Source organism: Podarcis filfolensis, assembly GCF_964270895.1.
Source record: "Podarcis filfolensis genome assembly, chromosome: 13".
Classification (NCBI taxonomy): Eukaryota; Metazoa; Chordata; class Lepidosauria; order Squamata; family Lacertidae; genus Podarcis; species Podarcis filfolensis.
Window position 1 is genome coordinate 19,291,932 of NC_139615.1, and position 20,179 is coordinate 19,312,110.

Sequence of the window (20,179 nt, forward strand, 5' to 3'; positions counted from 1 at the left end):
GAGAGAGGTTTACCAGGTGGCCAGATAAGGAAGAGATCAGGCAGTGCTCCTGTATCATTAATAGTTGTGTTAAAGAAGGAATTTCAGTAGCTGTACCTTGTCCCTTTTCTTTTTTGCCTCTGGTGACCCTGTCAGGTAGACACCCATTCCCCCTGCACAGGCATGACTTAACTGAAAGGCACTCTTCTCCGTTCCAAATCCTTATTTAGCTTTCACCCTCTATTCCTGCCCTGCACCCCGAATCATTTGTGGCTTTTTGGTATCCTTCTTAATTGGGTTTTGGAGTTGCCACCCTTGGTTCACTCAATTTTTTTATGGGGAATTCACATGATGTCATTTCCCGCCCATTGTATTCCAGTCATCTCCCCACACACACACACACCTAATTTGTGGCAAGGTAAACAGCTTAAAATCCTGCCATTGTGTACTGGCAAAGTGCTATTACGGCTTTCCAAGAAAGGCCAGAGATCACTGATAAAAGCTTTGTATGCAGAAAGTCTCAAGTTCACTTCTGGCATCTTCTGTTTAAAAAGGAACAGATGGCAGCGTACAGAAAAGTTCTTTCCTAAGGAAGGGGTGAGGAAGCTTCGTTTATTTTTCCATTAAAGGCCATAGGAAAGTCAACCAGGGGCTGTGGAAAATGGTGGGTGGAGTTAGAGCCAGCGGTGGGTGGAGTCAGAGCCCCAAGTGGGTGGGGTCTGAAACAATGCAGGATTGTATAGCATTGTAATGTATTGTTCTATGTGCCTCCCCATATCTCTTTCTGTGGGCCTAATAATAATAATAATAATAACAATAACAACAATATTTCAAATCTGCTGATGATTACAGCTGCCTCTGCTATGCTTCCTCAACTGGAATCTAGGTTACCAAAAGGTTAGCAAAAGCACATGATTAACATCTGGACTATAATAAATGAATTAATTGTATGCTCCTCTGTTTGCTGTATGAGTCTTCTCATCGCTTGCTAGTGGGACAATCTAGAAAACCCTACGCTCTAGTCTTCTAACCCGCTGATAAGTCCCTGTTCCAAATTTACAATGCAATCCAGGAGCCCTGTCTCTGTTTTACTTCCAAAGACACCTGTGATTCTGTTTGGGTGTTGATCTTCTTTATCTCTTTTACTCGGTCTATGATGAGGATAACATGCGTGTGCTACACATACAAAAAAAACTCAGAGTGGAAGAAAGTGAAGTCTTATTAAAACAAATGGTGCAAATAAAGTAGGCAGCTTATTTAACAATAACAACAACAACAACCTGCCCTTAATTCAAAAGTCCCAGAGAGGGTTACATTTTTTTAAAAAAAAAAGTTAAATAAAGAAAAACAGTTTAAAACGATTTACAATTACAGAAGTAAGGTGGGCCTTAAAAATATTCATCTCAGTTGTCAAAAGCCAGGGTAAAGCAGTGTATCTTTAGGCTGAGGGCCACTTGTTACTCACAGACCACAACATCCACATTCTAGCATCTTTATTATTATTATTATTATTATTATTATTATTATTATTATCATTATTATTATCATTATTATTATTATATTCAATTTATATACTGCCCTTTATCAAAAGATCGCAGGGCGGTTTGCAACATTAAGAACACATTTTACGGCGCATCAGTAATAAAAAGCATAATAGCAGACAGCATAATAATAAAATAATCATATGGGAGAGGGAGGGGAACATCTCTCTTTCTACTTCCCCCATATTGTGCATTTATGACGGCTTATAGTGGTGAACCACAGAAAAAGAGCCTTTGGGTCTGTGACACACCCTGAGGTTCTTCAGAGACTCTTTACACCATCCTATAACATGGCACGTCAGCTAGTCACCATGGCAGTGTACATACCATACATTTAAAGCATCCCCCCCAAAAATAAGAATCATGGGAACTGTAGTGTTGATAATCTTCAAAGCCATGTCAGAGGAATTTGGCACTCTCCAGGTGCCCGGCTTTGATTCCCTGTTGACCTCCCCGTCAGCGGCTCCCGGCAAGACAAGGCGAGGTCTCTATCGGCCGATCCTCCTCACGAACGTGAGAAGAACACAACCATCCCTCCTCCCTCACTCCCTGCCATCCCCAGGGAGGGGAGAGAGACAGACAGAAATGTCTTTACATGCCTTTATTTCTGTCTTTCCAGCAGTACAGAAAACGTGTCTGCACTCCTCAGCAGCCACAGCAGAGATGGAATAACTCCACCCATGTACTTCCAGTACAGGGTCATGTGCCACTCTGAGCTAACATCCGGTGCTCAGAGCACATAATAGACTGTTCCTTGTTCCCACGGTACAGTCCCAAAACATCAACATCCTGTTTGGCTTTCCAGCCATCTGGAGCACTCAGCAGCATTGCTCCTTTTTCGTAACAACCTCCCCCAAAAGAATCAATGCGTGTTGCGGCAAGCAAAGCGTGATCCAGAGAAGAAAACAAACAGTTGTTATACACATAACACTCCCCTGTTGTTTCAGTTCCACCCTTGGAACTACCCGCCACTGGTTTCCCCAGTGTACCTCTCTGGTTGTCTGGCTTCCAAGGAATGAGTGCATCTGCATTACCTTGGCTAGCAACTCTCTGTTGTGTCTTTGTCTCTGACTTAGACACAGCTCCAACCTGTCCTCGGTTGTTTACAACAGCAACACATGCAACAGCTAAGTTAGCAAACTCTTCTGAGTACCTTTTGGGTGGTTCACCCTTTGTGACTCTCTCAGACCTGCGCAAGAGGTGCTGATCCTCTCTGCTCACTGGTTCAGTCTCAGGACTCTTAGGAGAACCAGTTCCAACAGTAAACAGTGGTTCATCCTTCATCTGTGAAGGTCTATCCATTGTGTGAGATTTCCTCTCAATGACTGTGACAACTGAGCTCTCTGAGCTATCACTGTCGCTCTCAGTACCACTGTAATCTGTAAAATCATCATCATCATCTGAATCGTCCTCTGTGGGAAATGTATGTTCTATCACTCTCTCCTTTTCAGGAGCACTCTCTAGAAATTCTGTGAGAATCACCTGACCAGATTCAGACAAAATTACTCTGTAGAGACCCTTTTCATACCCCACAAAAATGCCTCTGGCATTCTTTACTCCACCTGGAGCTTCTGTCCTCACATGAGACCCAAAAACCTTGAAATGGGCAACAGAAGGTTTTCTCTGGAACAGTTTCTCAAAAGGAGAACTTCCCAACTCTTTCGAAACCTTTCTCACCCACACATGACAATACGACATGAGTGACTCCGCCCAGAACTCATGTGGCAGATGTGAACTAAGCAATTGCGCATTCATCCCCTTTTGCAATTCTTTGTTCACCCGTACACAGACACCCCTGTTCCACGCTTCCGCTGAAACAGCAACCTTGTGTCTTATCCCTTTCTTCTGCAGGAACCTCTGGAAATCCTGTAAAAGAAAAATCTGCTTCTCATCTGTCAAAAAACAATCAATGTTAGCATCATGCATCTTTTTGACCTTGTCACAAAACTCTTGAAACCTTTCCAAGGCTTCCTGTGGCCTTTTTAACACATAAACCCAGACAAAGTTAGAGAAATGATCCACACACACAAGATAAAATCTTGCATTGCCTCTAGATGGTTCTAGAGGACCAATCACATCAGCATACACCCGCTGAAACGCTCTGTTGACCCTGGCCACCTTCTTGGTGCTCGTTTTGGTCACACCTGCAAGAGAAATCAAGTTAGACTCAGAATTACATTCCATGTAATCACTTTGCTCAAAGTCCAACAAATACAATCCATGTTTCTCTCTGGCAGAAAGATACAACTCTCCATCTTTGAAGATCTTGCAGCTCTCAGCATCATAGGACAGTTTCAGTCCTTTCTTTGCAATCTGCGAAACACTCAGCAGATTGAACTTCAATTCAGGAACCAAGTAAACATTGTGTATAGTCAGGTTCAGACTCTTAAGATACACAGTTCCAATCCCGGTCGCTTTCAGCTTCTGACCGTTGGCTTGTTCCACAGCGAAGCTTTGCTTCTTAAACGTTGAAAAGAGCCCTCTGTGCGGGGACATATGAAAATTACAGCCCGTATCGATCACAAACGAGTGTCCAACATCTGGCGTGGTTCCTTTCGCCATCAGGGCCTTTGCAGGATTCACCGAAGACTTGGTATGACCTTTGCCTGCTGCCTCAGGCTTTGCTGAGCGGCCCTTCGCTCCTGTTGGCTGGCGTGGCTTCTTGCAGCTCCGCTGACGATGCCCAGCCTGTCCACAATTGTAAACTCGGACAACGTTCAAAGCTACAGCATTCTCTCCAGTAGCAACATCAGTGGGGGAATTAGAACTCCGTTCTTCCCTCCCCCTGTCCTTGGCATCCATTTTGAATCCAAGTCTCAGCTCTTCACCCTCGAGCTAGTAAAATCCAAAAGCTCTTTTGAGCTGTTTTTCTGCCTCTCTCAGGCAGGCAATCTTCAAGCTGTCTCACTGTCCTTGCAAAGCTGTGAAGACAAAACAACTTTTGCAGCCAGCCCCATGTGTCAGTAGCTTTCCAAGCCGACTGACGGTCGTTGCCTAGCAACTGTGCATACCTCTTCCTTTCTTATCTCACCGCAAGTATGCCTGGTATGCAAGCCTAGGCTCTCAGAGCTGTTTTTCCAAACGCAGCTCTTCTGTGAACCAGAGAATAAATCAATCTGCATTCACACTTTTAGCCCGATATTCAGCATACCTTTTTGGGGCTCCGATGCTTGGAAAACACCCCCTCTTGGTGTCCAGCCGTCTGTTCAGCTTCTGGCTGCAATGCAGACGTTATCTTCTTTCCTTGGTGCAGAGGATGGCACACGATCCATCAACCTCTCACCTCTCATGCTGATTCCCATGGATCAGATAACCAGCAGCTCTTGCTACCATATGTTGATAATCTTCAAAGCCATGTCAGAGGAATTTGGCACTCTCCAGGTGCCCGGCTTTGATTCCCTGTTGACCTCCCCGTCAGCGGCTCCCGGCAAGACAAGGCGAGGTCTCTATCGGCCGATCCTCCTCACGAACGTGAGAAGAACACAACCATCCCTCCTCCCTCACTCCCTGCCATCCCCAGGGAGGGGAGAGAGACAGACAGAAATGTCTTTACATGCCTTTATTTCTGTCTTTCCAGCAGTACAGAAAACGTGTCTGCACTCCTCAGCAGCCACAGCAGAGATGGAATAACTCCACCCATGTACTTCCAGTACAGGGTCATGTGCCACTCTGAGCTAACATCCGGTGCTCAGAGCACATAATAGACTGTTCCTTGTTCCCACGGTACAGTCCCAAAACATCAACATCCTGTTTGGCTTTCCAGCCATCTGGAGCACTCAGCAGCATTGCTCTTTTTTCGTAACATGTAGTTTATTACAGGTGCTGGGTATCATAGCAGTAAACCACAATGCCCAGAATTCTTTGAGGGAAAGAATGTGATTTGAATGTACCTTAAATGTATGGTGTGTATGCAACCTAAATGGGTTTGGGGTTTGCCCAGCTTTACCTCTGGGACTAAGCTAGGGAATCATGGGATCTTAGAGTTGGAAGGGATTCAAGGGTCATCTCGTCCAACCTGCTGCAATGTAGGAATCTCAGCTACAGCAACCGTGGCAGATGACCATCCAACCTCTGCTTAAACACCTCCAAGGAAGGAGAGTCCACCACCTCTTGCAGGAGCCTGTTCCCAGTGAGATATGAAAGCTAGGAGCTAAATGACACCTTAAACCTCGGCTATGGAGTGTCTATGTGCTTTTTTATGTATAGCAAGAATGCAAAGGTGAAAACGAATGAACTGCAACTCAAATCTTATGTTCATTTTTCACATGGTCTAGTCCTCATCTGAAGACTGCAAAAAACAGAGCCATATTTCTCTTGCCTGCCTCCCTAATATTCTTATGAGGGTCCCTTCTTCAGTCTTCAGAGAGTGGCTGGAAGTGGGGAGACAGGAAAAGGTCCTTTTCTTCTAGCCGTGGCAGTTTTAATCTGAAATTTTAGGCTCAGTACTGCGCCCAGAGCTCAGAAACTGCTCGCGCTAATGGAATTCCCTGTCGCAAAACGCGCCTAGAACAATGGGAGCTTCAAATGCTGCCTCTTCCACTGTCAAACAGCTCTTACTGTCAGAAAGGTTTTTCTGAATGTTTAGTCAGAATCTCCTTTCTTGTGACTTGAAGCCGTTGCTTCGAGTCCAACCCTCCAGAGCAGGAGAAAACAAGCTCCAGTTTGCTTACTAGTATATAGAATTTCTTACCTGGCTGGTAAGTCCCTATTTTAGTCCTGGAAGACGCATGTTGGACAGGATGTTACACTGGCAGGGCTTGGACCTAATGTGACCAATTAACTGTGGTTCCGGAAATTAAGGTGTGCACAAGCTGTTAAACCAACCACAATCAAGAAACAAACCGCAGACACCAGGCTTGGTTCCCAATTGTGGTTTATTTAGGAGAATAAGTAGGAGAATGCTATGATTCAGATTAAATATTAAACCTGCTACTCCTTTGTTCTTTCCATTGGAAGCACGGATGGAAGGCTCTGCCAATTTCAGTCCCCAAGTTCACATTTTTTCCAAGCTTAAATTCAGTTTTCCACATTTTGCAGCAATTTTTGCAAGCAATTATTTCCCCTAATAACCTTTTATATGTTATTTTCCACAAACTTCTTCATTGTTATACACACTTAATATACGTGTTTTCGCAAGCATTGTTTGGTTGGACAACTGCATGGCAAGGTGTGAATTTTGAAGGACAGCAGTTTCCCAGTTTGCAATTTCTCTGTGCAAATTTGCAAAATTGATTCAGCTTTATAAATGCATCCTGTTCTCACAATGGCCAGCCAGATTCCTGTGGGAAACCCTCAGGCAAAACATGACTACCTTGTGGTTCCCAGCAACTGGCATTCAGAAGCATACTGTCTCCATCCATGGAGGCAGCACTCTGATAATGGTCTCGCCTGCTTTACGTCAACAGGAGCGCCCGCCATGCCAGTCAGAAAATTCCCCAAAGCATTCGGGAATCCAGTGGATTCCATAAGTCTCTGGGGGCAGGCCAACCTAACAGGCCGGGTCTCATAATTCCCAGGGGCTGCCGACTAACCAAACCTCACCAAGAAATGGTCCATCCACAACAATGGGAGTTAGAAAAACCTGTCAGCGCACCAACTAGCCCTGCTGTTGAAAAGACCGTCTTGGGATTGTGACCTGCCACATCCATCAGGCTGGTGCTGTGCTGAGACTGTGGAATTCAACGTCTGGTACGCTTCCACTGCGACTCAGTGTTGTCCCAGCGTTTAGCAGAGATTGTGCACAGCGGTCTGTGTTCTGTGTGGTTACAGTTGCGTTGTACTGGAGCTCTATATAAGCAGGCTGGCTGAACCCTTCAGTTCAGTTCTGTTCTGGCCTGTGAATAAACAAGAGCTGTTTGAAGAATCGCTGTGTCGTCTGATATGTTCACCCACAACAACAGAGATTACTCAAGCATGCAGAAAAGTCTCTGTACGCAGCTTATTTCCTAATCTAAGAAGCGTTTATTTTACAACAGCAATTAATCAGCAGCCGATTAATTTGGCTGCTGATTGTAATTGCTGCTGTAAAACAATAAAACTGTGACCAGAGCAACGTGCTTCGGGACCATTCCTCCCAGTTGTGCCGATTGAGCCTCAAATGGGACGGTGTAGGACTCCTGGACTTCCGCCATCTTCTCCCCCAGGGCTTAGCCTACTCACGCTCAGTAGCTCCTGGCACCTGGTCCTGAAGAGGTGTCCTTCACCAGTGAGTACCTCCTTCACCAGCGAGTTCCTCCTTCACCAGCGAGTTCCTCCTTCACCAGCGAGTTCCACTGCCCGCAGGCAGGTCCTTCAGCCGGCCTTTCTCTCACACAGATACAGCCACGCAGCTGACTCCGTAACCTGTGGAATACACACACAGGAACTGCAACAGAAACAGCCCCATGGATGTGATGGAGGCTCTGATGTCCCAGGCTGCTCCAACAAGTTGGCCCCTGCGTGGATGCTGAAATCCCCCACTACAGGACAAATGGTGGATGACTGAAGAATCATTATGCGTAATGTGGCGTAATGGTTAGAGCGTTGGACTAGGACCCTGGAGAGCAGAGTTCGAATCCCCACTCAGCTGGGTGACCTTGGGCCAGTCACCATCTCATAGCCTAGCCTACCTCACAGGGTTGTTGTGAGGATGAAATGGGGGGGAGGAGACCCATGTTCACCACCTTGAGATCCTTGGAAGATAAATGCAATGAATAAATGAATAAACAGTGTTTCATGTGAACCAGTGCTATTTTTCTAGAAAAAGAGGTGCTGAAACTCACCCTGAGTGCCTCCCTTGTTCCCTTGTAATGGCGAGTTCCAGAGAGTTCCAGCTCAAAAGAAGCCCTGATGTTAGGTATTTTTTATTATTTTGCATAAGTTGTAGTGCAAAGCATCTGGAAGGCCCCACGTTGGTAAGTGCTGGTTTTGCTACATCCCAAGTCCGTGTTTCCTTGGCCTCTTAACCCCTAACCATCCTTTCTTTTATCCCCACAGCTCCCCCCCTTTCTAGAGGGGAATCCTCAGCATGTTGGTCATCCACCAGACCATGTGGAGATGATTTGGCGCCATGCAACCCCAGAGTCTTTTGTGGTAAGTTTCCAAAAAACAATTGGCAGGATCAAGGAAGAGGCCTCAGCTTCTCCTGATATACTAGCAGTGGCGTAGCGTGGGTTGTCAGCACCCGGGGCAAGGCAAGTAAATTGCGCCCCCTAACCCGTGGATTTGCGCCTCCTAACCCGTGGATTTGCGCCCCCTAACCCTAACCCCCAGATGTTGCGCCCGGTGCGGCCGGCACCCCCTGCACCCCCCACGCTACGCCACTGTATACTAGTCCAGGAATGGTGGCCGGAGAGGAAGAGGGAGAGGGAGGTTCTTTGGACCTCTCCTTACAGCATCACCATTATCTCCCCAGAACCAGGTGGCCTTAGTTCAATGCATGCTTTCCAGCACTCAAAATCTGTGTTGCTCAAAAAGGCAGTGAATGACAGAAAGCAAATTACTCAGAAAGCAATTTCCTTTCTATCATTCACTGCCTTTTTGAGCAACACAGATTTCCCTTTTTAAAAAGTTTTTTTTGTCCTCGTGATTGCAGACGGGGGGGAATGTTTCTGCAATCAGCCTGTTATGTACTGAGTTGAATAGGATCCAAACTGCAGCAGTCTGATTGGTCCTAGAACAATAGGATTCAGAATGCAGCAGTCAGATTGGTCCTAGAACAATGCAGCAATATGATTGGTTGGCAGGAACCACCCAATCATGCTCCAGATAGAAGTGAATCCACAACCTGATTGGCTTACAGTAGAATTCCGGAATTAGCCAATCATGTGCAGCCCATTGTGTAAATAATGTATATAAAGCAGATACCTTGAGGGGACTTTCATTCATTCCTCCTCACCACTATGAGCTGAATAAAGAGCATGAAATCACTTTGCGACTCTGAGTATATTTCACTGGCGACGAAGGTGGGATCCCGCTGAGCTGACTGCCACACACAGCACCGCAGCACCGCCACCTGCCGCACCGCTGCCTCGCACCGTGTATCCAGGCTTCAGCTCCGGGACACAAGGAACTCAGAATGGCAACCGACAGCAGCTTCTCGCCGTTCAACCCAGCATCTGGAGACTGGGAAGCGTATGCCTCCCGTTTCACCTTCCTCCTAGAAGCCAAAGGGGTCACCGATGAAGAAGACGCCAAGAAGAGGGCGATATTCTTCAGCGTCTGCGGAGAGGAGACGTTTGAAATCGCCCGGGCTCTCCTTGCACCCGAAGACGTCGCTACTGTTCCATACAAAACAATAATGGAACAGCTGAAGGGGCACTTTTCGCCACAGCCCTCTGTGGTGGCTCGTCGAAATGCCTTCTATGCAAAGCGGCAAGCCCCTGGGGAAACCATAACTGGGTTTGTGACCTCTCTCCGCCAAGCTGCCCGGTTCTGCAACTTCTCAGAGCTGGAGAACATGCTTCGTGACCGCCTCGTCGGTGGCCTGAAGGATGAGAAGCTGCAACGACGCCTCTACGCTAAGAAGGACCTAACGTTCCAGGTCGCTCTGGAGGAGGCCCTGGCAACGGAAGCTGCCGAGAGGTCGACGCAAGAGGCACGGCCGAGCCAGCCGTCCCAACCGAGGGTCCACCACGAAGACCTCACCGACGACTCAGGATCCAACAGGGAGGAGGTGCACCGAGTACAGCAGCGCACTCAAGCAGCCCACATACCACAGCGGCCTCGACGAGAAGCAGGGAACTGCGCAAGCTGTGGAGACAGTCACGAGAGGAGGACCTGCCGTTTCCGCAACGCAGAGTGCAGGCAGTGCAGAAAATTGGGACACATCGCCCGGGTGTGTCGAGCTCGGCCCACCCGACGCCAGGCATCAGATGACCAATCCAAGAGCCCCAGGTCCCGGGGCCCAACACACCAAGGCAACTCGACGGAGCTCACGGACTTCCAGGTATACCAGTTGCCCCACCCCAACGTAGAGAAAATTTATGTAGAGGTACAGATAGAGGGGGCCCCATGCCGCATGGAGCTTGACACGGGTTCAACTCTATCCATAATCTCGGCAAGGACCTTAAGGAAACTGTGTCCTACTGGGGGTCCCAAACTCAGGCCGGCCCCATTCACCCTCCGGGACTTCCAGAAACGTAAGGTCCCCACAATGGGGGTGGGGACCTTCAGGGTGCAATACCAAGGGCGGACGCAGCAACTGGACTTGCTTGTGGTCAAGGGCCCCTACATTAGCTTACTGGGATTGGCATGGTTTGGACCACTGGGGCTAGCCGTCACCGGGGTGAACCACACGAGCTTACAAGTGGACGTGGACGCCATATGCAAGGAATTTCCGGGGGTTTTTGATGGGAAATTGGGACAGTATACGGGCCCCCCCATTGCTCTACAGCTTGACCCCGCAGTACGACCAGTCAGGCTCAAGGCCCGCCGGGTCCCGTTCGCCCTGAAACCCCGTATAGACGAGGAATTGGACCGACTCGTGGAGCAAGGCGTGCTGGAGCCGGTGCCTAATGCCCCCTGGGAAACCCCAATCGTCACACCCGTCAAGCCGAATGGTTCGGTCCGCATCTGCGCAGACTACAAATGTACCATAAACAAGGCCCTCACGGCCCATGCATACCCAGTGCCAGTGGTCAGCCATGTCCTTGCCACCCTGGCTGGGTCGAAAATTTTTGGCAAGCTGGACTTGGCCCAAGCATATCAACAACTGCCAGTAGATGAGGCCACAGCAGAGGCACAGACGATTGTGACGCACAGAGGAGCGTTCAGGGTAAAGCGGCTGCAATTCGGTGTCAGCGTGGCACCAGGCATATTCCAGAATCTAATGGACTCTCTCCTTAAAGGGATTCCTGGCGTCACCCCCTTCTTCGATGATGTGTTGATTGCCGGGCCCACACCAGAGGAGTTTGAGGACCGCCTCCGCACCGTTCTGCACCGTTTCCAGACGGCGGGTCTCAAGGTGAAGCGGGAAAAATGTCTACTAGGAGTGCCTCAGGTGGACTTTCTGGGATTTATGGTGGACGCAGAAGGGGTCCACCTGACTGGGGACAAGGTACGGGCCATTTGTGATGCCCCAGCGCCCAAGAACAAGACTGAACTTCAGGCCTTCTTGGGACTATTGAACTTTTACCATTCCTTCCTTCCCCACAAGGCGGCGGTAGCGGAGCCCCTACACAGACTCCTGGACAAGCGGGCCCCTTGGGTGTGGGGCCAGCGCCAGGAGGCCGCATTCCAGGCAGTCAAGGACTTGCTTGTCTCAAACTCGGTCTTGGCACACTTCGACGAGAGGCTGCCGGTGGTGCTAGCATGCGACGCCTCACCCTATGGCATTGGCGCTGTCCTGGGACACCAACTCCCGGATGGAAGAGAGGTACCGGTGGCATACTTTTCCCAGACACTCAACGCAACCGAGCGGAACTACTCGCAAATCGACAAGGAGGGTCTGGCAATCGTGAAGGGAGTAAAAAAATTCCATGATTTCTTGTACGGGCGGCCCTTCACCGTGGTGACTGACCACAAGCCCTTGCTTGGCTTGTTTGCCTCCGAAAAGCAGACCCCCCAAGTGCTGTCTCCTCGTGTCCTCAGGTGGTCAATTTTCCTTGCCAGCTACCAGTATGCACTGATTCACCGCCCTGGGAAGGCGATGGGCCATGCGGACGCCCTCAGCAGGCTACCACTACCGGAAACAGGCCCCGACCCAGCACCTGCACAAGAGGTTATGAGCCTGGAGCTGCTTCCCGACCGCCCCATTCAGGCACAAGAAGTTGCACACCATTCCAAGAAAGATAGGGTCATCTCCCGCGTCCTGGACTGGGTGTGGAGGGGATGGCCCAGCAGCAGCCCCGGGCCAGAATTCGCCGGCTACACAACCCGCAAACATGAACTGTCGGCCCACAAGGGGTGCCTGTTATGGGGAAGCAGGGTCGTTGTTCCCCAGCCCCTCCGCAAAAGGGTCCTCACAGCCCTACACGAGACACACCCAGGGGTAGTAAGAATGAAGGCCCTTGCCAGGAGTTATGTGTGGTGGCCGGGGGTCGACGGAGAGATAGAGGCCTGGGTCAAACACTGCCAGGCCTGCCAAGAATCCCGCCCAGATCCCCCAAGGGCCCCAGTCCAGTCCTGGGAGTCCGCCCGAGCACCATGGTCACGCCTGCATGTGGACTTCGCTGGCCCCTTTCAGGGGAAAACATTCTTCATAGTGGTGGACTCCTACACCAAATGGCTGGAAGTCGCACTGGTACCGTCCACTTCTACGTCCGCAGCCATCCGGGTACTACGCAGGCTGTTTGCAACCCACGGGCTCCCTGACACTCTCGTCTCAGACAACGGGACTGCATTTACGTCAGGAGAATTCCAAACCTTCACAGCGCAGAACGCCATCCGCCACATCCGTTCGGCGCCATTCCACCCTGCCACCAATGGCCAAGCAGAACGCATGGTGCGGACCACCAAGGACACCCTTCGCCGCATGACGCAAGGGGATTGGGAGTACCGCCTTGCCACATTCCTCCTAGCACAACACAGCACCCCCAGCTCAACGACTGGCCGGAGCCCCGCTGAACTACTAATGGGTCGGCGCCTTGCAATCAGATTGGACCGCCTTCACCCCGATAGAGCTCAGGATGAGGTAGTGGTGGGGGAAGGCAGGAACCCCCGGACCTTCGAGGCCCAGGACCCAGTGTACGCAAAGAATTTTGGGGCAGGCCCAGCATGGGTACCCGCCACAGTCACCAGGGTCACTGGTCCCGTGTCGTACGAGGTGCTAACGGATGGGGGGCAATGCTGGCGCCGCCACTGCGACCAGATACGGCGACGATTCCCGGGAGAAAACCAGGAGGAGGAAAGGTCAGAGGAGTCCCAAGGGAACAGAGGGGCAGTGAGGCCCATAGAGCAGGAGGGGCCAGCAGGAGAGGCAGAATCAGTAAATACAGAGAGGACCCGCGAAGCCAAAAGGACACCGGAACCAGAACCACGACTGAGCGAGCCGGTTGCACCTGACCAGACAGGCCCATCACAGCCAGCATCCTTGGAACATGAGCCAGAACCTGAACCCCGGACCAGGGAACACCCCAGGCCGCAACGCACACGTAGGCCACCGGCGTACCTCGAGGACTATGAATGCGACCTCCCGGGCAGGACTGGAACTTAGAGGGGAGGGGTGTTATGTACTGAGTTGAATAGGATCCAAACTGCAGCAGTCTGATTGGTCCTAGAACAATAGGATTCAGAATGCAGCAGTCAGATTGGTCCTAGAACAATGCAGCAATATGATTGGTTGGCAGGAACCACCCAATCATGCTCCAGATAGAAGTGAATCCACAACCTGATTGGCTTACAGTAGAATTCCGGAATTAGCCAATCATGTGCAGCCCATTGTGTAAATAATGTATATAAAGCAGATACCTTGAGGGGACTTTCATTCATTCCTCCTCACCACTATGAGCTGAATAAAGAGCATGAAATCACTTTGCGACTCTGAGTATATTTCACAGCCTCTTCCAGGCTATTCCATTCTCCTCGCCGCCACCTTTTCAGTCTTCGCTTCTCCAACTGTCAGCCCGCTGAGCTGTAGAGTTTACCTATTAGCAACAAACGACTGGGACCCGCAAGAAATGTTGCAGTATGACATGCTGCAGAGGGAAATGAGGAGCAGATGGGGCTTGTCAACCTGGGAAGGTAGCTCACCTGGGAGAAGGAAAACTCTGATTCTCAACCTCTGCTGCCTTGTGGCTGCACTCATTCGTGAGAAAGGTTTTGGGAGTAAACCCTCCATACCCCTGGCCTTGCAAGACGTCTTCGGGAGAAGAAAAAGCTATGGAGTAAGCCCTACACAAATTCAGAGTGGTTGAATGGTGTCTTGTACATCTTCCAACAACTCCTGTAGCCAAACTGATGCCAAACATATTGCTCTGCTTTCCTTTGGGCCGCGTCAGTGAGGCTGAGAGGGGGGTCTTGTCATCTGGGCAGCTCAAGAACTCCATTGCCTAGGTTTGCACGCTGAAATAGTCACTTCGGTGGTCTCTGCAGCCACAGCAAGTGCTATGATTCTACGGTAGTTTGACTTCACCCCTGGAGTCACACTCCATTGTCTCTTGGGAAAGTCCAATGCCACATCCCCATTCTACTGTAAAGGAAGGAGGGTAAGATATGGATGGCTTTAAAAGAGGATCAGGCAAGTAACAGATTTGCTCTGTCATGTATGTGACAGGTCTTCAGATATTTGAAGATGGAAGTTTGGGTCTGCATTGCATGCTAGCTGAGAAATGCTTGAGAGTTCTTTTGAGCTTTCACTTAATATATAATCCAAAGAATTTTTTCCTGTCCTTCTAGGTCTTTGTTCTGCTGCTGCTGTTTCTCACCCAATGTGAGTCAAGCAAGAATTGCGTCTTTCAACATGTTCCATTTGAGTCAACGAACAACACTCAGCTTTTTTTATCTAAAATTAAAGAACTGGTGAGTGTGCCCTCGAGCAGACTATATCAGGGCAGTGCTATTTTTCTAGAAAAATAGGTGCCAAAACTCACCATGAACCTCCCTCAAATAGATGTTGAACAGCATTGGGGATGTGATAAGGTGTTGTAGGGATCATAGAGTTTAATTGCCAAGGGGCTGAGCCAATCATCCCATGCTACCACCTGAAATTGGCCCTGCAGGTAGAAATGCAACACTGCAGCGCTCATGGGAGTTGTGGTCCAAAACATGGAGAATTGTGCCAGGGTGATGAAGGATCATCTAGATAAATGTAGATCAGGGGTCGGCAACGTTTTTTGAGGCCGGTCCAGTCCACTCCCCAGCAGACCTCTCGATGGGCCAGAGCTTGCACGCCTGTACATGCGCTCGAGCTATTTCTGGTGCTCTTCTGGGTCGGAAGAGCGCCGGAAATAGCGTGTGCACATGCACATGGGCGCTTCTCTGTCCTGGAAGTGCGCCGGAAATAGCATGTACACACGCGTACAGGCGCTCCTCCAGATGAGAAGCACCCATGCGCATGCGCACACGCTATTTCCGGTCCTTTTCTGGGACGGAAGTTGATCCCCGCAGCGAGAAAAATAATGGCACCATGAGAAAAAGCATGGAAGCCCCACGTCGATCCACAGAACGCCCATGGGCCGGTTCGAGGAAGCTCCTGGGCCAGAACCAGCCCATGGGCCTTAGATTGCCAACCTCTGACCTAGAGGGACCTTTAAAGCCTATTTAGAAACATTTCATGGATAGACTTTTCTTGCTCTTTAATCCATCCTCTCCTCTCATTCAACCCAGGCCTGTCTCTTTCTCTCCTCAGAAGCAGTACCTGCTCCTCAATTACCCAGTAGATATGCCATCCAACCTGAAACCGGTAAAGTCTTAAAAAACAACCTGTTAACTAAGGAAACAACTAGACATATGTTACCTACCATGGTGTTGTTATGTTACTTGAAAGGGCTGATCGGTTGCAATTATTTTAATTCAGGAGTGAATTTTTGCGTGGAGACGAAAATGTGCGCTGCCTCTCCTGTTACAAAAAGCAGAATTTCCACCAGGAGTGGAAGGATTTGAAAGACAATTCCTCTTATGTCAATTGTGCTGCTGCCAGCCTGTGTGGGCAATACTGAGTTAGATAGACCAAAAGTCTGACTCACTATAAAGGCTTATCTACACTCACCTTTTCTCTGCGCTTTCCAGGAAATGGTCCATGCTTTAAAACTCCATATCCAGGTGCCCTTTCCCACCCACCCCACTCCGGAGCTTTCCTTGGGAAACCCCCCCCCCTGCTCTTTATAGCTGAATTGGAGCAAACAGCAATGGGGGGGGGCGGAACCTGAACTGCTGTTTGTTGTGCTTCTGCTTCAAAGAGCAGGTTTTCACGGGGCAATATCTGGTTCAAAAAAAAAAGGAGTGCTTGGACACAAAGCTTTAAAGTGTGGACCTGAGCCTGGAAAACGTGGGTCAAAAGGTAAGTTTGGATGAGCCCTATGGCAGCTTTGTATGTTCTTAGTGGTTTCGAAAAAGAATACACCCCTGACTTTTTCCTAATCATGCATTCCTTCCTTATATTCCCACTCCCCCAATAATTTCCCCCAGGATGGATTCTGCCAGGAAATATGGGAAGTTCATCTCATAAACAAAAAGCTGAAGCATCTGGCCAGTGTATCCGGGAGACTCTTGGAGCAAATGTTCTTCAATATAACAGATCACATAGCCTCCTTTATTGAAGGATGTAACGTTAAGGTAGGTCATGGGTGCTTTGGTAGGTCATTCCCCCCTCTTATTTATTCATCTAATAGCTGTTTTGAACCTGACCAGTCCTAAACGCTAGCAATTATTTGTATTTGTTAAGGATATTTAGAAATAATTAAGTTAAAATTTGGATCAGAATGAAATACCACAAGGTGCTCCTCCCTCCAGATTAAGCCAGGCCCCTGCTCATGCCAGGTAGGAATGGAGAAGAATTTCAATTCAGTTCACATTGAAAGGTGAACTTACCTAACTTCCAAAGCAAAATACAAGCTGAAACGCAGCCATGGGCGCCTAAGGTCGATGGAGAAATCCAGTCTTGCTTGCATTTTCTTTAAAACCTACCTAATTCAAACTTTTTAAACCTATTTGGCTCCAGAGTTAATGCCTGCAGTCAGCAGCACCAGTGGGAGTAAAGAACAGCTGAGGAAGAGGGTGATTTTCAGCAGGAAACTGCCACAGGGCCCTGATCCAGCGTAGGGGCCTGCGGCTGTTTTGTCTTCAAAACAGAAGTAGCCCCGTTTAAGTGCCGCAACTTCACGTGTAATTTGGCCCCAGTTCCTAAGGTGTGGTGGCATGGCTTGTGGGCTCACTATACATCAGGACGAAGCTGCTGGGCTTGACTTTTTTCTCTTGCGCCTTAACAGGATAGTTGTGTCCGTTTTGTGGGGACAAACATCACTCAGTTCTTGAATCCGGTTCCTTACCACATCGGAACCCTGGCGGACAAGATGGAGAAACTCATCCAACTGAAAGAGTCTGCCGACTACAATAATTGCACCATTATTCAGTGCCAACCAGGTAACATTCCAGGTGGTCAGGGTGTGGGGGAGCAAGGCTGTGGGGATACAGAGGGGATACATTTCTGCCATGGGGGGCTGACACAGTGGGACAGTGGCATGGAGCTGCCCTCATAAAACTGGCGTCGCTGCTGCTTATCAAGGTGGTTCACTGGCATGGCAGGGGGGTGGCAAACTTGGAGCAGAGCCAATCTGTGCCCACACAGCCCTGAGCTCCCCACCACCTCCCTGCACCCCAACCCGGTCAGTGGCAGTGATGACAGTATTAAGAAGGTAGCTTCGCAGCCCTGCCCCACTGGCCCAGCCGCTCCTGTTTTCCACTGGGTGAACAAGTTGCCATGGTGTGTATGAAACTGTATGTGGTGAGCTGATCAAAGAGGATGGTTTCACCCCAGTGTTAACAATATGGGGAGGCAGAGAAAACGAGCGAAAGTCGCCTCGCTATCTTAGCAGGAGGGTACAAATGCTTTGCCAACCAAGTGGTTGCATGGATGCCCTGGAGGTTCGTTTACGCCAGAAATAATACTTAGCATCCATACAGTGCTTTGGAGATTTCAGAATGCTTCACAAACATTATCCCAGTAGCCATGACAACCAGGCCCAACGTCAACACTTCTGCCCCCCCCCCCCCCCAATTTCTAGGCCCACCTGGTCGCAATAGGTCCTTGACATACTGCGCCACTCTGGGTAAATTTAAATAGCTGCCCTCGGTGGCCTCCCTGCGGCTGCCACTGTAATTTCCCAGAATTCCCCAGACCAACATGACTTCAGGGGCATTGTGGGAAGTTTAAAATGGCAACTCTCAGCTGTTGGAAAGCAAGCTCAAGGGCGGAGGCCTAGCAGAGGGCATTTTACCAGGGAGCCCCTCACACCTAAAACTGCCCCTGTTTACAACATTGGTATTATCATGCCCAGCTTGCAGTAAGGGGGAACTGAGGCAGAGAGAAAAGTCAGTTGCCTAAGCCCACTGAGTGAGTATGTGGCTGTGGTCTGATTTGAACTCAGGACTTCCCAACTTACAGCTCACACCCAGCTGTCAGTGTCACCAACTGTTGCAGCCCCAGGACTGCATGAAACCCTAGTTTCTACCACAGGGCCCACTTTATTTATTGAACAAACTTTATATACCTCTGGTTTGTATCAAAACCTCTTAAGTGGTTTGCAATTTGATCTCTCTTTCTCCTGTCTCTTCCCCCCACCCTTTCTTTTCTGTCTTTCCCAAGGCATATCTACACTTGAGGACCCATACTTCTTTATCTCTCCCCCAGTAAATCATGGGAGTTTTAGTTCGGCAGAGGGAGAATTTAGAGGCCCTGAACAGCGTTCTCAGCACCTGCAATAAACTACAATTTCCATGATTGGGGGAGTCCATGACAATTAAACCAGTGGACCATTGTGGTGTAGAGATGCTCTCACTCTTTCTCCTTCTTCTCCCCACTGACTTTCTCCCTGTTTTTCTCCCTCTCCCCTTAAAAAACAAAACAAAATATTGTGGTGCCAATCACTTGATGTCAGGCCACCATCCACTTCTTGTGAAACCAATGCAATATTCTGCATCTGTTGTCATAAAAAAGTGGTTCAGCAACACTCTGTGGGTATCCTCTCAATATTATCCGCTCTCTGCCCCTCGCTTGTTACCGGAAGGCATTCAATCTGCCCCTATAGGTCAGTCTCTCTCTGTACTGCAGACTCTTTTACTACTCCAGTCACCGGAAACGTTACACAGCCCCAAGAAAGAGTCCTCTCGTCTCAGCAAACCCCACTTCAGAGATCTCACTGGGGACCATTTCTACTTCTGCTTCTCATTCCCATTTCCTGCTTTCTACTCATCATGACACGTCCATTAAGGAACCTATTTCAGGTAAGCAAGAAGGCTTTTCAAAAAGCTCTGGGGTATTATGTTCTGGGCACTCACTGAGCCATGGCTGACAAGGATCTGGTGGGAATTGCAGTCCCAAGTTTCTAAAGGGCACGAGGTTGGGAAATACTGTCCTAGGTAAGGATTGGGGGTGTTCCGATTCAGTTTGTCTTTAAAGGCAAACCTATTCGATTTGTTGTTTCTGAAGCAATCTGAGAACCCAAACATGGCTGTCCTTTGACATTTGCGCTTCCCCAAATTTTGCAATTCTCTGGCCCAGCAAATGTGTACGAAAATCCATACACTGGGGTAAACCATCCCTAAAAATGCATATATTGGTGAAAATAAAATACAAAAATGCAGTGTTTCCCAGACTTAACAATAATCACATGCCCCTTTTGAGAGTTTACCTCTTCTCAGACAGAGATAATTTGTTTTAATAATGTAATTTTATCTAGGCTAGAGTCGCATGTTTGTGCTTGCAGTATACAGTGGGGGGGGGACGGACCCACACAGCATCCCTGCCTTTGATCAGTCATCCCAGGATAGGTAACCACAGAATCCTGTCACTCTCGCATGGGCCCAACCCTCACCTTTCAGCACTATGTGTGACATTGGCTCCACCATCACCAGTAGTACTATTATCTCCTCCACCCACACCAGTCAATTTGAGATGTAATCATAGCTCCATATTTCATCCCCCAGAGGCTCCCAAGGTTTCAGGAAACTCCCGTTTGAGCCTTCAGAGCACCTTTGGGGAATAAAGGTAAGGGTAAGACTTTCTTGTATTTCTGTGGCAAAAG

At 49.0% G+C, this 20,179-nt stretch overlaps 1 protein-coding gene and 1 long non-coding RNA gene across 2 annotated transcripts in view; one reads left to right on the plus strand and one right to left on the minus strand.

Annotated features, from left to right (window-relative positions):
- The window catches only part of LOC310746566, a 49,401-nt gene extending 32,856 nt beyond the window's left edge, over positions 1–16,545 (minus strand). The window contains exon 1 of the long non-coding RNA XR_014540749.1: positions 15,899–16,545. This is a non-coding gene — a long non-coding RNA (uncharacterized lncRNA). The remainder of the gene's footprint in view (positions 1–15,898) is intronic.
- FLT3LG (fms related receptor tyrosine kinase 3 ligand) overlaps positions 1–20,179 on the plus strand; it is a 31,692-nt gene that overhangs the window by 10,678 nt on the left and 835 nt on the right. Inside the window, exons 2-8 of the mRNA XM_083580411.1 lie at positions 8,496–8,591; positions 14,835–14,957; positions 15,787–15,840; positions 16,566–16,712; positions 17,366–17,519; positions 19,207–19,379; positions 20,082–20,142. Of these exons, the coding sequence (XP_083436537.1) occupies positions 8,556–8,591; positions 14,835–14,957; positions 15,787–15,840; positions 16,566–16,712; positions 17,366–17,519; positions 19,207–19,379; positions 20,082–20,114 (720 nt within the window). The 5' untranslated portion in view covers positions 8,496–8,555 and the 3' untranslated portion in view covers positions 20,115–20,142. The remainder of the gene's footprint in view (positions 1–8,495; positions 8,592–14,834; positions 14,958–15,786; positions 15,841–16,565; positions 16,713–17,365; positions 17,520–19,206; positions 19,380–20,081; positions 20,143–20,179) is intronic.